The 19,423-nt window shown below is 36.8% G+C and overlaps 1 protein-coding gene across 1 annotated transcript in view; it reads left to right on the top strand.

Annotated features, from left to right (window-relative positions):
- USH2A (usherin) overlaps positions 1 to 19,423 on the top strand; it is a 371,535-nt gene that overhangs the window by 305,790 nt on the left and 46,322 nt on the right. The window contains exons 58-60 of the mRNA XM_042813358.1: positions 5,326 to 5,484; positions 6,628 to 6,790; positions 12,508 to 12,862. Coding sequence (XP_042669292.1) covers positions 5,326 to 5,484; positions 6,628 to 6,790; positions 12,508 to 12,862 — 677 coding nt within the window. The remainder of the gene's footprint in view (positions 1 to 5,325; positions 5,485 to 6,627; positions 6,791 to 12,507; positions 12,863 to 19,423) is intronic.

Here is a 19,423-nt window from a genome sequence, read left to right as displayed (position 1 = left end):
TTTTTTTTTTTTTTTTTTTTTTTTTTTTTGTGTGTGTGTGTGTGTGTGTGTGTGTGCAGTGCCCCTGTAAGGATAGATGGAAAAAGAAAAAATGCTGTTCCTTCTATCACAGCCCCAGGGCCACTTGCTGATCTTTCTTACAGCAATGGGGAGTATTAAAAAATTAATCATGTGCGCAGAAGCATTTCTGACTGTTCATAATCCTGCTTGTTCAGAATCCTTTGTGTTCTTACTGCTTTTTCACAAGAGGAAGACTCGTGCCTGCAGGTGGAAGTTTGTTCTGGATGTTCCAATCTAGAATGATGTACACAGGCCACTAACAGGTCCTATACATGCAGACTTCTAAGGCCACAACTATTCCTAGCTTGATAGAATTAGCCTAAGCATTTTATCCCTATTCATGTTACTGCATGGTGAAGTAACCTTTTCTTTTCCACATTCTATATTTTTTTCACATATCAATCCAATACACTATATTGAAATAATACAGATTTCATTTTAAACCCAGAATCTGACTTTTTTTATAAGGAATGGGATTTACTCTAAGACAAAACAGTTGCTTTAATTTATACGGACTCCATGAAAAAAAAAAAAAGAAAGATTTATATTAACTAAGTTTTCATTAGATGGTACTTTGTCATTATGTCCTCCTGTCTGTGGCATCAGGGATGATCAGGGATGATTGGCATTCTACCTACTAATTTGTTGTAATAAATTTTGATCAATATTCACCCTCAGGATTAATTACGGGTATCACGTTATGCAGACCTTCCTTTTGTATTGCTTTAATCATAATATTTCAAAACTGTGATCTATCCAAATATTATAACGTTATAGATATGTATCATTTCACAACTCCTTACTCACTAAATAGCAGTGTAGCCAAGTAGTGGCTAAAGTGATGGATTCAGAAAAAATATTTGACACACTTCACTCACTGTAGAACATAGGAATCTACTGTCTGAAATAGGTATCCTATTATCTTGTGTTGCATTGCCTCAATGCACAGACCTCAAAGGTACAGTACATTTCACTGACATGTTGGAGAAGGATATGTTACAATTATTATGGAACAACCATTAGTGTCATGGATAGTGTCCTGGTTTTATCTGGAGCAGGATTGATATTGTTCATAGTGTATGATGCTGTGTTTTGGATTTAGGAGAACAATGATATTGATAAGACAATGATGTTTTAGTTGCTGCTGAGCAGTGATGTGCAGAGCCAAGGACATTTCAGTTTTCTAGCTTCTCATACTGTCCTGCCAGTGAGGGGACCAGGGGGGGCAAAGGTTGCTGGGAAGGGGCAGAACCAGGACTGCTGACCTAAGTGGGCCAAAGGGATATTCCATGCCATATGACAACATGGGAAAAAAAAAACCAAAAACCAAAAAACAACAACATCAACCAACCAACCAAAAAAAAAAAACACAACAAAGCTTAGAGGAGTTAGCTGGGGAGCAGCCACTGCTCAGGGAATGGCATCAATTAGTAACTGGTGAGCAATTGCATTGTATATCACTTGTTTTGTATGTGTATTTATATTATGTATACACACATTTATATGTATATGTGTGTGTATACTTATATAATTATAATTTATGTTATTTCTCTCCTTTTTTTTCTGACTTAATGAATTGTTTTAATCTCAACCTACAAGTTCTACTTTTTTCCCAATTCTTTTCCATCCCAATAGGAGTGGGGGAGTGAGCAAAAGGCTGTGTGGTGTTCAGCTGCTTGCCAGGTTAGGTGACAACAGATTGAAGCAGAAAAGCTGTATTGAAAAAACAAACAAACAACACACAAATCTCCTAAGGCATTTCCATAGATATTATGGATGGGTAGGCAGGTAGCCAACCTGCATTGCAACTCACTGACAACCCCACTTGTCCTCACTGTGGGCCTAATTCTTCTAGATATCTTCAGTTGCTGGTAATAATAAGCTCAAAAGAGGTAAGATTCTGTCCTCTGCTCCTGCGTTATTTACATCACACACTAATGATTATCCAGATTAAAATGTCTTCTTTCATCATGTTTTAAAACTCTACTTCAACCATTTCTCAGATTGCTTTAGCAAATCAGAGTGAAGGTTATGTAACACGTCTTGATTCCTACTTTATTCCTGTTTGGATCAAACCCTGTACTTGAATGTCATTTGTCTCTAAACTTAATCTCTTAGGTTCACCGACTAACCTGGTTTCCACTTTGTTTCAGAAGAACAATCCAAATGATCTAATACTTGTACTGACTTTTGCTAAAGCAATGTTGTATTTCCTCTCTTTTGTTTATTACATAAACTAGTGTTCACACCACATCACTGCAGGCCAAATTTTTCAAACTCCATGTTCATAGTTTTGCATCCTGAAAGTAATCAGCAACTCCATTGTTGCTGCCTCCCCAGTCTTGTTGGGAACACTTGATACAAATACCTGGATACATAAATTTTAGCACTTAATCTCAGAAAACCAAATATATTTTTATTGTGTGAGATTAAATATTAACATATTAATTTAGTCTTTATCCTTTCACTTTTTTCTTTTTTACATAAAAGACATTATATCCTTATTTTAGTTTTGGTTGACTATAACTGAAACAATTCATCTATTTTGCTTAGGTTGTGATGGATTTTCACATCATGTTCAACAGTTTTTCATAAACTGACTTCAAAGAGATTTTTAGTGATCAGTCTGTAACAGAGAAAGTGACTTTTGTCCCATTTCTAAGTATCTCGTGCTACAGATTTTATTTTATGAGTTACCCCAGTTTTGAAGTCAAAGTGAATTTGCAGAGCTTTTGCACAGAATTGTACATTAAACATTACCCAAATATGCCTACAAAAAACGAGGTTTCATTTGATTGACTTGTCCCATTGCAGAGTGTGCACCTGCTGTGAAATGAAGTCGCAGAGAAAAAAAAAGTGGAATAATTTAACTTTTTTATTTGTAAAGATAATCAGGGTTTTTCTGATTACATCTTAACTTCATAAATGTTAAATAACCTATCAGCATCTAGTTGTTGTAAATTATGAAGAAGAGTATTGCTGGGAATATTAACCAAGTAAATCCTTGTTCTTTAGTGAACATGAAAATGTGTTATGGCAGGTTGTCATTGTGCTCATGCTAACTTTGACACCAAATAACAAAACTGCCATTTGCACTTAGGGTAAATTGGTTCACTTGTGCTTTTACGGTTCCTTTTATTCTGACATAAATTTATGAACTCTGGAACTAACCAAGTCATGTGGTTTCCCATCTGACTTTAACAAATATGCCCATTTTGTTTCCTTCAGTCATCAGAGCACACATAGTAGCAGCAGACTGGCTGCAGATGCTGAAGGCGATTTTGGAATATGCAAGGTTTTTTCTTAACACACTACTGTATTGTATGAGTCTATTTCTTTATTTTTTAGGTTATGAAGTGATCCTCTGATCTTTAGCATTCAGTGAATTTCATCAAACTGTGGAAAGATTTCAAGTGAATATTTGAATTTTTCAGGGTACCTCTGTAATTTTTTTTGCAATTTCTTGCTTGCTTCCTCAAAATATTTTATTCTGCTGGATAGGCTTATTATTAATATAATTCCCAATATATTTGCAAGTTTTAGGAGACATTTAACATTTCAGATTTCTTTTTAGCATTCCTGCTGATATATAGACTGAATGCTGGACATGAGTCGTATTTTGAACTAGGTGTCCTTTGCAGCATATTACTGATTGGATTCAGTTGTAGTTTTTGTATTTAATCTTCCTTGGGAAACCAGGCATTCTGAACAGTTCAACTTTATAAGTTTTCTGGTGATTTTTTTTTTTTTTTTGCCCAGAGGATGAGCTTACCTTACAAAAAAATCATTTTCTTTCTTGTAGAAGCTATACTATATTTTAAGATCATCTCTCAGCTTTCCTCTGTAGTATCCTATACAATTTAAAAATTATCCTTCTATTATTCAGCTCTTCATTATTTTTCCAAATTTGTATTGACAAAGAAAATTTTACCTTTGTATTTTTTCTACTTTCTGTCTTGTTCTGCTTTCACCTCTTCTTCAGCAACTAATATCAATATCCACTTTATTCCTGTGAACTGATCATCTGAATCAGCTTGAAGCCATGCATCCACTACAGGGCTATTTTTTTCAGCTGCTTAGAGTAACAGCATTTCCTTTGTCTAGCTTCTAGTGATGCAGCATATTCTTATTTGGAGGGGGATCTTCGTCCCATTTTTCTTTCGATAATTGTGAAAACTTGGCATTTCAAATATCTTTCTAATCTTCCAAAGTATATCAGTTGTTTATAGCACTACAGAAATTTGAAATCGCTCCAATTTCTTGTAATTATTTTTTTCCGGTTAATGTGCATATCTACCACACTAGAAAAAAAATCTTTTAATAGCTGCAAAATTATAGTATAAACCCAGACACTTTATCAGAAAAACACCAAAGCCACAATTAGGAGAAAGAATGGGCTTCTTTTCCAATGTTACAGAAAGATTCTCAAGGTGCAGACAAGGCAAAGAACTGCAGTCTAATGTAGTTGTACTCTGCATGCCCTTTGCAAAAAAAACAAAGAAGCAAACAAAAAATCTTTGAAAAGCCATGCAGGAGGAAACGAGAGAAGAGCCAGGAACCTCTGCCAGTCATTCTGAAGGGATGGCATATGGCTTAGCTTGTTCTCTTGATAGATTTTTCAGCTTCTCAGCTGAACTGAAAACAAGTAATTGACAGCATGGGAAGATGAATAGGGAGGGAAAAAATGTCTGAATTCAAACAAGAGTAAAAATCAGTTTCATTTTCCTTCAACAAAAACTAGAAATTGACAGTTTGTTTTATACCAGCTGAAATGACATGTTTGTTGCCTTAAACTAGTGTATTGTACTTTCCTAGTAGAGTAGGCTAAGCACCTACACGGAGGTACTGCTGCTGGGCTAACAAGGGATAATTTGCTAAATGGTGGCAATTCACTTCTTTGATCATATGACTCTGTACTCCAAAAGCGGTGCTTAGTAGCTGTTAGCCCTCCAAAATAAAGAAATAAAAGCAGCCTGATTCTCAGTTATAAGGTCACTCCTCTTCCCCAAAGTAGCAATTGCAACACTTGAATTGACTGAAGAGAATTTTGATTTTTAACTAAGGACTGTAATGTGTATCCTCCAGTTGTGATCTGCAGGTGGATCTTTTTCGGCTTATATTTAAATGGTTTTAGTTTCCGAAAGAGGCTGTAGGCAAAACCTCCAGAGGAGCTTGCTTTTAAAATTGCATATGATGAATGTCTCTTTGAAGTTGTCTTACACTGGTGTATTTCAGATAATCACTGGTTCTTCTGTGTCACAACAGGGATATTCACTGTTGATACGCCTTTGGAATACAACGTTTTACTGAATGCAAGCAGTCCCTCTCTGCTAGTGAAGCCAGCAGGTCAGGCACATTTTGCTTTTGTGGATGGCCTAGATCCCTTCACCCTGTATGAGATAAGAATACAAGCATGCCAGAATGGTAAGAGGTTTTTTTAAAAGACTCACCTCTGTGACTGGTAGGAAATGGGGATTTGCCAGACAGATTCAACTCAGCAGAACAGATAAAATCCTATTTCTACATCAGAGTGAAATGTTTACCTAGTAAAAAGAAAGCCTAGCACTGAATGTAGCATTAAATATTTCTCCATGTTATATCATGAATAATTTACATGGAGATTTAAAAAATGAGTTTTACCCACTATGTGCAATTTTATTACAAACTCTTCACAAATAGCTTAACAGTTTTTGAAAATGTGCACACAGAACAAAATGGGTTCTGCAGCTGTTCACCTGGAAGATATAGTAATCATAAAGATACTATGGAAGAGCCTAAAGATTACAAAATTTCTTAAACTTAGTAGAAAATTTCAAAATCCTATTCAAATCTTTCTACAGTGATACCTTGGAACCAATTATCTTCACACCTGTATTGGAGTAAGTCAGGAGAACTTCACTGATGAAGTTGCACTTATTTAAATGAGTGTTTAATAATGAAAGTGGGTGAAATGCGGCAGCATTTCATCAGGAGCTTTTTGCCCTGAGATTCATCCTCTTTTACTGTATTATCTATTATTTCTGGTAGCCTACTTTAGAAATGCTCAGTCCTGAACTACATCTCAAAGAAAAAATTGATGCTAATAGAAGAAAAAAAGGAGATTCTGTCACTGTCATTCTAGTATGTTACTGAAATCCCACTTGGCTCCTCCTCAAATTTCTCTTAAAACATTATTTTAAGATTCTATCACTGATGTTTATCTTACTGGCCTGAGGACGTTGTTGCATATTATAAAGACCATTAGGAGATCCCAAAGAGTTTTATGGGGGCAGAATAACAGTTGTGATTAGACAGTGTTTGAAGCAACATCTAAATAATTTAACTTGGAAAAGAAACCCCAACCAGTGATTATTTAAATACCTTTTATTTTTTATTTTATCACATCTCATAAAGTGTCCTCTTGGTTTTTGCTTCCTTGGATGATTTACTGTCTTCATCATGTAAATGTAGCCCTCTATGGAGTTTACTTGGAGAACACATTTATTTTCCTGTATTTTGAACTTTTAAAATGATTTGTTTTGTTGAGGAAGAAACTCTCATCTCTGAACAAATTTCTGGGTTTTGTAGGTGGATGTGGAGTGGGTGGTTGCACATATTCAAGAACTGCTGAAGCGCCTCCTCTAGAATTGAGCCCACCTACCGTTAAAGCAATGGGATCTGCACTCATAGAAGTGAAATGGGCACCACCTAAGAAACCAAATGGCATCATTACCAACTACTTTATTCACAGGTAAATGCTTTATCACCTCAGATTCTATAGCCATACTGAACTGCTTGATTCCTTGATACATTAGGAGGTAAAAAAAAAATATGGAAGTATACGATAAAGTTTTTCTCCTTTCTTTCCAAACGTTGTGTTAAGATGCTATGTATGGATGGACATATTGAGAATAAAAACTGAGAGAAGAATCACAGTCTAGATCTTCAAATAACAAAAAGCAGGTGAAAATACATTTTCAAAAATTTGAAAGGACAGATAAAAATTGTAACATAGCTGCTCCTATTGTGGTTACTTACACCAGTAGGTACATTCTTCAGCCCACTGATAAGTCAGTTGAGAAATGTGGAGTGGAAACAGGAGTAACTCAGTATTCTTGAAATTTTCAAACCCAAAAACGGTATTTGGATTCCTAACACAGGACAATTTTCTAAGAGGAATTATGTTCCTGTTGTTAAGTAAGTAAGTAATTTGGAGTGTGATTATCTCACAGTTTCATTCTATAAAATCTTCCAATTAAATTACAGCTCTTTATGTTCCTTGATGTTCATTCTCAGCTGTCTGGAAGGCTGACTGACATTCTCACTCCCTTTGAGGGGCTTCATAAGCTCTATGTGAAGATTTTCCTACACAGATACTCGTGTTTAGGGAAGTATCAAAGTAGCAGAGAGCTGTGCCCATTGATCCTTTAAAACCTTCCTGAAGAGATCCTTCTAGAATAGAAAGTCAGAGGACATAAAACTCAAGCCACATGTTGGACAGGGATTAAAACTCTGAAGTTCCTGTTTTTTTCCAACTACAAATATGTGTGGTGAGCACATGCTGGGCTGAACCTGACCTCTTACACAGAGTTTGGGATGTTTTACCATATTAGAGCTCCAACTGAGAAGACAGAGAACCAAATTACCTTTTTGAATCTGCAGTGTTTATTGATGTAAATTCACTTTCATGATAAGTACATTAGTAGTCTCTAAAAATTCCCACTCTCTTGAAATATCCTTTTGTTTGCTATTTTTTAATTGTCTGACCAAAAAATACCATGTCTCCCTCCTGTAAAAAGAGAAACAAAGTGTGTGTTATAGCCTAAGACATGTCCTCAGTCTGTTGGTTTTGTAAATAAAGCTGATGATTACTGCTGCTATTCCATGGCAGCCGTAGAACGGGAAAACAGGAAATATAATGCAGAAAGCCTGCTTCAATGAAAAATACTGTAAATTGAATTTGACAGCATTTGATGGCATTTGATTATTCTAGTCACAGCCAAACAATGATATAAAGAGTAATATGAAACAGAATGTGTTACTGCCTAGCAGACTCAAAAGCAATAAACCTTCCTGCAATGTGACACAATCACTTCACAATCATAATTGTAGCCTGTTTGATACCTCTGAGTACAGCAGAAGGGCACTGACTGACATAGATACATTTTGTTTTTTATTTAAAGTGAAATGAAAATGGCGCACTGGGGCTCCAGATACAATCGTTATATTCACCTACATAGGCATGAATCACTTGGCAGTTATTTCAGCTGAAGTTTAAATGTGCTTAGACAACAACAATATCAAATCTTTCTCAGATAGCTGCAAAAAAATCAGAAATGGGATGTAAGCACATAGTTTTTTTTTCATTTTGTAGCCACACATAGCCTTACATTGTTGTAGCAGCAAGGCTGCATTATTTCCATGGGAAGTTATGGCATATATTTTTTTCTTCATCGTGTACCTTTTTCTTACTGCATCTGCACCAAAATAAATTCATTAAACCTGGAATGTTTGGGGAGTTAGAGTGTGTGTGCGTGCAGATTTTTGCATTAAAATGACAAGACTCATGCTTGCTCCTCAAATTGTAAAATCACTGGTGTGTTTGCAGCCATTTTGTTAGAAACTGAAAATTAAACTACTAGTCTAAGATAATAGAGACCAGGATGTTTTATTTTGTATTCATATAGCAATCTTAAACACAGATCTGAGGCTTTTAAAGTTTTCTAGCAAGGACTGGCTTAGAAGAGATGGGAATGATAAGATGTGGTCCATGAGACAATCCCCCATTCCACTCCTCTTTTCATTCATCATTATGTAACATCCTTGTGCTCTGGAAAAAAACAGTATTATGGAAATAAGTGATGTATTTCTTCTTTTAATAAGACATGGGTAACATCGGCTAATGGAGCTACTCTCTACTGACCACCAGCATGTCATGTAGGATGTAGGAGGTGACTCAGTATTGCCTTTAAAATTATAAGGAGTTGGGTTCATATCTGGCTTAAGGGAGTTTCTGAATTTTGTGCTTAAGTCTCAGCATCAAGTTCTGCAAGATTATGTTATTTAGTACAAATATGTGAGTCTGTAATCTAGCTCTCATTAGCTGAGCAATTCTGACACAGAAAAAACAGGCAATTTTAGACAAAGGAGATGTCTCCATGGTTGTTGATTGTTCTAACTTGCATTATGGGGGCTTCTAAGCTGATTCTGTATGAAAACTTCACTGTTTACACTTGTGGTCTTAAATGTGAACTACACCAGAGACAAGGCACACAGATCTAACCATTATGGGTGAATGTATCAAGGGGTACAAGAACTACTGAAGAATTTTATTTGTACCTGTAATTGGTATAATACCTAATCTAACTAACTGTGCATTGCATGCAGTAATCTCAGTTTCCTTTGGTTGATTTTCTTTATATTAACAATTGTAAATAGAAAAAGAAAGAAAAACATAAAAAGATACGAGCAACAATAGTATAGGCTTGTAACCAAACGGCAAGTAAGGCTGCTTTGTTTAGTTGGATATAAAATTGTAGAGGGGGATTATTGTTGATGTTGCATTATTCCTCCCCAGAATGATTTGGGAGTGTTTTACTCCAGGGCCAACAAGCACCACACAAACACGTACTTTTGTTGCACAATGACAGATAAATATGTGGGTAAGAATTCTGGATTGACCTCAGGGGTTCACAGAGTATCCCTTCTACGTAAGGCGGCTGAGGAGTCAGAGTTGCAGTTAGCATTGCAGCCCTCTGCATATAGCTCTATTAGACATCTGTCACAAAGAAGATTATATTTTCCTCTTCATGTCATCTTGCTCCAATTGGTTGTGGGGCAGGGAGAATCTGCCCTTATAAAAATAACTGTATCTGAGCATCTTTAAAACGAATGTGAGCAGCAAATCAGACTATGTAGATTAAGAGACAGCTTCCAGCTCTTGGAAATGTTATTCTCCTTTGCAGCTCATTGTACATAAGAAACACTTCCAGTTAAATGAGCAGTTGAATCTTAAATCTTAAAACGATTGAAATGATTACAGACTGTTCAACCACTTCTGTTCAAAGTTTATTCATACATGAAGATATTCTGGTTTTTAGCATCACAGATGGAACCATTTACCTAACCATAAGTTTCATTCATTAAATATTCAACAGTAATAAGATCTAAATACTTAACCAGACTACATTGTACAGATTTGCTTGTGGATGAGATTACAGTTGGTGGCAAATTTGATCTTCCAGTGTGAAAAACTGTTTATCACAGACTTTGTAAAATTTATAAAACATAAATGTATGCATTCATTTAAGTGCCACAGCGCTTGGCCAGACAAGACAGGTATTAAATGCAATTTTATTGCACTATAACATACTCTCTATTATCGACAGAGATCTTTAGGCATGTTTTTTGAGTACAGAGGGAGAGGATTATGCATTTAGGTGCGGGAAAAAGGTGTAGTAGTGGTTCAGCATTTAGAATTGTGCCTTGTATTAAGTCAGTGAGCAAGATCCAAGGGATAGTTCTGCACTGGGTTTGTACTAAAAACATTTGATGGAATTTTGGGGTCAAAAAGAAATTTTGTGCCCACATTCTATTTCATTGTGTTGCAAGAGAGAATTGCTAGGGAATCTTTCAGGTTTGTTCTACTTGACATTCTTCAACCACTTCTGATGGTTGAACACAATTGTCAGTATCAACACATCTTGTAATTTGCACCTTTTACCACACAAGAGATCTCTTATCTCAAAAGTCCTGTTCTGAGGTAGACAGTCTACACAGCGCTCATACGGCCTTATCTCAGAATTAGGCAAAAATTTTCTTGTTTCATGTAAGAAAACAGTGTGCTCATACATGCCTTATATATGCACAAAGAATGAATACACTGATGCGTACACAAATGGATTCTTTATATTTTTCACATTTTTATTTATGTACATAGATATGTATTATTACAAAGCAGCTAAGATTATCCATTTTTAAAAACAGTTGCACTATGTATTTTTCAAGTAGTACCTAGCAGTGCTCTAGAAAGATAAAAGTCAACAGAATTCTGCAAAATGCAAGTTTTCTCTTGCCAAAAAAATATTCTTCAGCTTCTGTGTGCGTGTAGTGATGATGACACCTGGTACAGACAAACCAATTTTATTTCTGCAAATTTGCCCTACTTGCAATAAATGTGGCAGATAATGTAATTTGGTTTTTTGTTTTTGGCAAGAAGGGTGAAAGTGCTTTTATGTTTTGCAAAGGCTAAGGCTCTTGTGAACAGTAAGAAAAATACTTACATTCATTGCAGTACAGCACAGCCATCACTGAGATTTATCACAGTGTTTAAATGTAACCAACTTAATTTCACACAAACATTTTTATGCCAAGTGAAAGAATTGATTTGATAACTTGGTTTTGAAGATGAGTGCTTTCCCTTTTACATCTGTTGTAAATAATGTATTAGAAGTGGCCACATTAGGAAAAAGGTGAGGCTCATCTGTAATCATCTCTGATACCCAGAATATCTCCAGGTTCAACACAAGCAGATATTTGGTATGGATGTGTGCTAAATATACAAATATGTGTGGGTACGTATAATCTATATATAAATCAACAAAAGGTAAGTAAAAAAAAAAAAAATCCATATCCAAAAGCCTATACAGTTAGCTGTCTTCATATATCTTACTTTGTATTTTTGAACAAGTTTGTATTTTTGAAACAAAAACAGCACTGGAAAAATATACCGTTTATTATTAAAAGAACTCTGTGATATTTTAATGAGTTTTTGTGATAGGGCTGCAAATTCTGCTGAGTTGTTTATGCACAAGACATTGCTTGTTCCACTTGCAAGAGTAAATGGGATGTTTATTGTGAACAAACTAGAATTGAAGTGTTCAACTTTGGTTTTGAGGCTGTGTTAGAATATTTATCCCTTACTGCCTACGTAACATTTTGCTATAATAATTTAGGGTGAGTTTTCCATAAGTGAGCAATCCTAAGGTGCATACCTCCAGTAATGTTTTAATTTTGAGAAATGTTGAAAAAATTGCACCTATATTATAATCTAAGTCTTTACTTTTCAGCTAAAATAGATTTCTAATTTCACTTTCCAAAATTTTAAAATTCTCATATCTGATGTATTCTATCCTGGAAGAACAATGTGCCATCAGATAATGCAAATCTGATAGCATGGAGTGTGACAGCACACCTGTTTGAAATGTGTTTTGTGGTATCCTTCTCAATGAAGGAGAATAATGATTAAATAATTGCCAAAAATTCTTTTTCACACCTGAGCACCTAACACAGGTTCACAGAAATACTTGCAGAGATGAGTAAGCAGTTCCTCGCATGTGTGTAATGAATAAAAATGTGTTCTGTACTTTTGTGAGCTGCAGGATGAACTTTGAAATTCATTATCTGCTACAGTGTGACTGTTAAAAGTTATTTTCAATTTTAAATGAATTGGCTTTGATTTCATTTCAGACGTCCTGTGGGCAGTCAAGAAGATCTGCTTTTGTTCGTCTGGGCTGAGGGAGCTTTGGAATTTATTGATGCATCTGATGCTCTACAGCCTTTTACTCTCTATGAGTATCGTGTCAGAGCTCAAAATGCTGTGGGGTCAGTGGATAGCCTGTGGGCTTCAATCCAAACTCTCGAGGCTTCCCCATGGGGCATGGCAGCCCCTTCAGCACAAGCAACAAGTGCATACTCGGCGCGGCTGAATTGGACCCAGCCTGTGTTTCCCAATGGTGTTATAACTCTGTATCGAGTCGTCTATCAAGAAAAGCGTAGTGATCCAACATTCAGCATCCCAGCTGTTACAGCACTAACTGTGAAGGTAAGAACTGGCCAAGAAAATCAGGCTTGGGTTGTTTTTGTGCTGTTTTGATCTCTGTGGCATTTTAAAATCTCATTTTACATGGATTTGGAAAGTGGATTTTCCCAATTGCCAGTAGTTTGTTGTTATAAACTTTGGGATTAGTCCAGTGAAGACTGAAACATTTCATATTAATGTCTAATCTTTAGTAGATTCAAGTCAGTTGCTCAAAAACATACACAGCTCATGCCTGGAGGACACGCATCTAACTTTACCTTACTCAGAGAATACTGTCTTCAGATTTTTATCTGACTGTCAAAATAGTTCCAGAACATCTGCACGAAGAACAAAAATGGTCCTTGTACGTCATGCTGCTTTTTTTAATTCAGTTGGAATCATAAACTGAGTGAATTCATTAGTAATTAAGTAGTTTACATATGCAAAGCATTTGCTCACATACACTTTTGTAAAGATTCCCTTCTTAATTCATCAGTAACGAATGCAGATCTATTACTTTCATTACACTTACTTACCATGAAATGTTACTTTTGCACTGCTAAGATATCTTTCCCTTTGAGGGACTTTGCAAACATGACTATCTGTATTACTTTTCTATGCAGTATGTGGAGGGATATTAGGGAAAAGGTATGAGAACAGTGGGTAAACTGGTGAAGGAAGTGGTGGTTGTGTTTTGTGCAGTTGCCACTACCGCTCCTATCTATATACAATATCCCAGTCTTCCTACAGAAAGACAGCACCTAGTCAGGTGATAGAACTGTACTGCTGTATCTTAGGATAGCTGCTGTGTTTGGCAGCCTCCTGAAAATAAGCATTTTATAAAATGCTTAAGGTGGTTTTAACAAAGCTAGGTTTCCACAGCCGTGCGACCTCAACTCCACAAACCTAGGATTTTGCCTAAATTAAATTCACAGTCCATGTTCTTACTGGATAATGCTGAAAAGCCACTGAACTTTTAATTAAGCAATTAATTAGCGTTCTGTTTGACAATTATGTAGAATTGTAAAGTACAATCTCTGGAATACCCAGTAGTAACCTTGAAGTAACAACCTTAGGCAAACTTTGACAAGAAAATAAGGGAGAAGCTTCCAGTTCAGGAATCTCATGTACTCTTCAAAGTCCAAACGTATTAAGTTTGTAATGTGTCCTTCTGAAACAGAAGACAAATCTTGAAGAAAATGCTAGGAATATGTCCTTTATGCACCTGAAAACCTGAAGTTACATTTCCAATATACAGTGTGGTAGCTTTTAAAAAGTAGATTGGAATTCCCAAGTTATTGAATTTCAGTAGGATTGTTGTATTTCACTCCCTTAACTTGTTTTTAAAAAATAATCACAATCATAATTGTGATGAAACACCTACGATTTTAACACCAGCAAAATGGTAGGGCTTCTCCTAACACCCTACTTCAGCAGCATGCAGTGTGTTGCTGAGCATCAAAATTGACCTGGCCAGTGATGCATTGTAATGTCTTCTAAGCATGCCAACAGCAACACAAAACGTCCAAGATGGTTGTAGTGTCGGTAATAAAACCTACCAAAATGACCCTTTAAATAATGTTGCCGCAGACTGTTTCTTTAACAGCATCAGTTAAAGGTCTTTTAAATTAACAAGCTATTATTTACTGAATTAGTGTTTTCCTGGATTCAAAATCCTTTTCTTTCCTCAAACACCATCCTGAATCAAAATTACGTTCTGGCAGCATATGACACTCTACTAGTGCTTTGGTGGAGCTGACTTGCATGTTTTTTGTACTGTGTTTTGTCATGAATTTTATCAAATATTTATGGTCACTGAAAGTAATGCCTCCTAGTTATTTCCATGGAAACTACTACGGATACAAAGAATACAATAACACTGTTTGATAGAGCAAACTCTCAGCTACAAAGCTCCATTTTCAACAGTCACCACCATTAGCTGTGCATTTTTACCAGATGACAAGATCCTTCATGCTGTGCTAGTAAAATCTGCATGGCCATCCAGAGCATGGCTTGTCTTTCATGTTGTTGAAACCACTGCTGAAATACACTCCTCACCACCTCATTGTGCTCACATTCACTGTTTGGCCTCTATAAGTGCTCAGCAAGCATTGATGAATATCAGTGAGTGCCATTTTTTCTGTGTGGAGCAATTCAGCAACACACTTCTGCTTCATATGCACTTCCGTGTCAGATGCAATTGTGTCAGACTGCCCCTCTGCTGCCATCTGTCACATGGCAGCAAAATGTAAGGAAGTGTTGAGGAGAAGGTTCTACCTCTAATGCCATACCGCAGCTATCCACCTCTGACACTGTAGGCCAACATAATAGGAGGCATTACATTTGGATCAGCCCTTGTAGTTTTTGCCAGTTTTTTTTTTTTTTTTTTTTTTTAATTATTATTTATTTTTTTAATTGTTAAATATTGTGTTACCTTCTGGGGAGAAATCTTTCTACAGAGCCCTTCCATCAGTTGCATTTACTGTTGCAATTGCATTAACTCAGTGGAGTTATTGCTGATTTATACTGAGAAGCTGAGAACTGAATCCTCCCTCTTCTGTTCTGAATATAGCGGAACTAAAGCTTTGAATCACAGTTATTGACACAGTGCATAGAGTCCTGTTATCAAAGATATCTTGTGGAGGTCAGGTCAATTATCCCAACAGGCAAAAACCTGGACAGCAACTTTCAAAGTTATAGCCCCTTTAAAACAGAGTTTTATCATGAAATTGCTGAAATACCCTTAACTGTAGCTTTGTGAATGAGACACTTTAATTAAAATGTAATTTTATTGAAGGAACTAGCATTTCAATGATTAAACTTCTGCCCCTTTAAAATATAGCTTTCAGGGGTACTAGGCTAAATCATTTAATCTCCTAAAGCATCTCTATTGGAGCTCCCTCGTGGGATACACCATTAGTCATTCTCTCACACAAGCTTCCATGTTACAAGCAAGACTTAAAGTATTAAGCGAGCAATGAGTTCGGTCCTTTATTTAATCTGTTAGACTCCATTTTTATCTCATTAGATTATTCCAGAAAAAAAAAAAAAAAGCAGTGCTGGAATCACGTTAGCCAATCCCACCCTCCCTCTTATTGGCCATACTCTGGTTGTCTGCAACGAGACCTAAAGCTTGACTGAAGTCCAAACACTATCCTGATGGCACTGAAGGATACATCTAATTGCTAATGCCACTGCAGGCATTAGCAATTAGATGGGGCAATTTCTTTTCTTCCCATTTCCAAGGCAAATGGGGAGCATCTTCTGTGTTTCCGAATCATTTTATAGTTTTATGTAGGCTAGTTTCCTGTTTCTTCTCCAGTGAAGGTGTATTAATCTGTATTTGAACTGATGCGTCAAAGTTGTAGCTGTCCAGTATTGGTAAGGTTATCACTGACCACTTTAAGCACTGCCTGTGGAGATAAAAATGAGATCTCCACTCTGCTACCATGCACATGTATGAGGATTCCCCTGCAGCATCAGTTGCTGATGCTGTACATGTCAGCCTTACCGAGGGTTTGCTGTTAAAAAGTAAACTTCCCTGGCTTGTTTGGCCAGGAGTATACTGACGGGTGGTAGGTGACAGCAAGTTAAATTGATGTTTTGGTTTATGTGCAGAACAAAGTCAAATCAAGACTGGTTACAGCAGTGCAAGCTGCTTCTACAACGTCTTCCACTTCGTTTTAACCCTCTAAAGGGAGAAGTCTCTTGTTGACAACACTATTGTCAGACAGATGCGCTCATAGAGGAATGGATTGACATTAAGTTCTCATTTACAGAAACCTGCATAAAATGACCAGATTGACAAATCAGACTGTTTCTCTTGTGAGCACAGGGCTTAAGCTTGTGAATGTAGGAATCAGAGCTGATTTCACTGTAAAGCCAGTGTCAGAAAACAGCAGCAAATCATCAGAGTTGTTTAGCCACTGCATGTCAAATGTTGCTGTGAGATTCAAACATGGGTGAGTTTGGACTTTTGCTCAGTAGATGTATTGCAGATGTGTAACGCTGTCCTCCTGTGACAACTGTATCAAGTAGTTGGTTGCTTAATGTAAGAGAATTCAAACAGGCCAAGAAGATGAGTAAAAAGTGCAATATGGAGCTGTTAAGAATTCTTGGAGGAAGCAAGGGGAAACAAGAGGAAACAGGAGGAAGCAAGGGTTGTACAGAAAAACCCTGCCTGCATTCAGCAGTGACCCCTGTTGTTGTTCTGCAGAATTAAGGCTTTTGCATGTCAAGCCTGCTTTCTTCCAGGATGCAATAGAGAGGTGTGAGCATTAGAAAGCCTTCTTCCTTGGGAATCTTATATCTGTGCCTACCTAGAAACATAGGTCTATTCATGTTGTGTTTTGCAGTGTGAAGCTCTTAGGCCAGATTTTTCCTACTAAGTTTTTTTTTGGCATAGCTATGTCAGCTTGGGGTGTAAAAAATTAACATGTCTCTTAGCTGATATCACTGCACTGGCAAAGCCCTTGGTTTGGATGCAGCTATACTAACAGCTGAGAACATATGTTGGCTTACTTACATTATGTGGGGAGATGGTATATAACTACACTGGCCAAGCTCCTCTTGGCAGATGCTTCATCTCTGGTAGGGAAATCTGTAGACATATTGCAGAATAGCAATAATAATAGAGGCTTTGGTAGGAAAATAAGGCTTTGGATTGCATGATTATGCTTTTACATCCAGACACTAATTTCTACATTAAATATATAACTAGAATAAAGAAATAATGAATGCTTACTGTAAAACTTCATATATAATATATTGTTATCAGAAGAAAATCTAAACACACCAGTACTGCCATTTACACAAGCCTTCTAAGCAGGATTACAGACCTCTTGAATCTTGCATCCAGAGTTACTACTTTTCTATTTATCACTTTCAGAAGTACTTAATATATCTGTACTTAATCTTTCATTTCTGTTTCCTCTTATAGACCGTTGACCACTTGACAATGTTGGATGTATCACTTTAATAATAGCATTATTCAGTAGTGCAACATGTAGGACTGCACATTACAGCTTCCCTATAGAAGATAAAATGTAGACCACAGCTGCCAGAATAAGAAAAATATGCCAAAGAGTAGGAGTGGTATTATACATACCTGTTTCAGATGCCTGAGAAACTGACTGAATTGTAAGAAAGCAAGATGAGGGTAAATGGAGGAGTCCCTGCACAAGCCATAAATTCAGAAGATATGCTACTTAGTAAAGAATGAAAGCTGTGAACAGCAGTGGAGGGCAAAAGTTAATTGGGCTCCATACTGCTGTTAGGGAGAGGAAAGTAGCCACAACCAGAAGCAAGATGGCTGCTTCAGCAATGCCCTAGTACAGCCAAAAGATCATCTCTTTAGCTCTGCAAGGGCTTCTGGGTTAGGGGGAAATCATACACAGGTGACTAATTTTTTTATGGTTCACAGCCGATCAAAGTGAAATTCAGCAGCTGTTCAGGACAAGTGACCACTCTAACGGCTGTAATATAACCTGCTAAATAGAGAGGGAATTGCATGAGAGCAAGAGGTTAGCTGTGATTATCGGCAGGTGAGTGCTTTATTGAAGTTGAAAGACCATTAACATTGATGGAGTAATTATTTCAACTTGAAAGTAATTACCTTGATGGGTGATAACTTCTCCAGTGTTCCCAGATTTGATTGGACCAAACAATTGTGAACTCTTGAAGCCTAGAAAAATATTACAACAATACTGCAATGTTTAAATTACTGAAACCACTGTTAGAGTATTTTAATTATGCTTAACAGTGAAAAGATTTTAACTTGCAACAACTGGTGACCTCTCATGTATAGAGACATTTGCTTTCTAATTCCAATGAAATGACCCACACCTACCACGTGTGTGCTATATGTGATGGGTTTGCAAATGAATCATGTGATTTAAAAGCAATTTTTAAGATTCAGAGCCTCGTTAGCACAGTTTCAGGAAGGGCTCGTACTGGAATTGCAGTAATTGTTTTATTTGCCAGGAAAGCCTGTCTTCAGATTGAAGTCTGGTATGCTTACTCGGGATGAATACAGGACGAGTGCTCCTTCACATTGAAGGCTGTTTAAAAAAAGAAGGAAGCGTGAGAGGCAATCTGTGTCTCACAGACTCTGTTGTTTCCATGCTGCTGCAGAATATGCTGGATTTGGCACTACAGCTCTGTTTAAATAAGCATTTGGATTGGCACTACGATGCCCCTCCAGAAACTGATTAAGTGCTTCAGTAAGCCCCACCTATCAAGACAGACATGTAGAATTGCCTAATTAGAGCAGAAAGGACAAAATGGATTGTTGCACAACTTCAATGATTTTGAAGTACTACGGTAATAGAACTGGATGAGAAAGTGAGAAAGGAAGAGCGAGAGACTCGAGCTCACTTCTATTTATACCATAGTAACCATGACTACTTCAGCATCTCCCTGGATGCTTTCAGTAGCCACAGAAACATTACTTTACATCCTGGGGAGCTCTGCCAAGAATTAAGGAATCACTGCTAGTTAGGATTCAGGGCAGTAGGGAAAGGTTTACCTGGCGTCTGTGAGGTCTGAATATGTGAAGGTTACAGCAAAGGAGTTTATTTCGTTACT

This window comes from Centrocercus urophasianus, unplaced genomic scaffold (genome assembly GCF_019232065.1).
Source record: "Centrocercus urophasianus isolate 14NV4802_14NV808 unplaced genomic scaffold, USGS_Curo_1.0 seq_10, whole genome shotgun sequence".
Classification (NCBI taxonomy): domain Eukaryota; kingdom Metazoa; phylum Chordata; class Aves; order Galliformes; family Phasianidae; genus Centrocercus; species Centrocercus urophasianus.
This window is presented reverse-complemented; position numbering and strand designations above follow the sequence as displayed.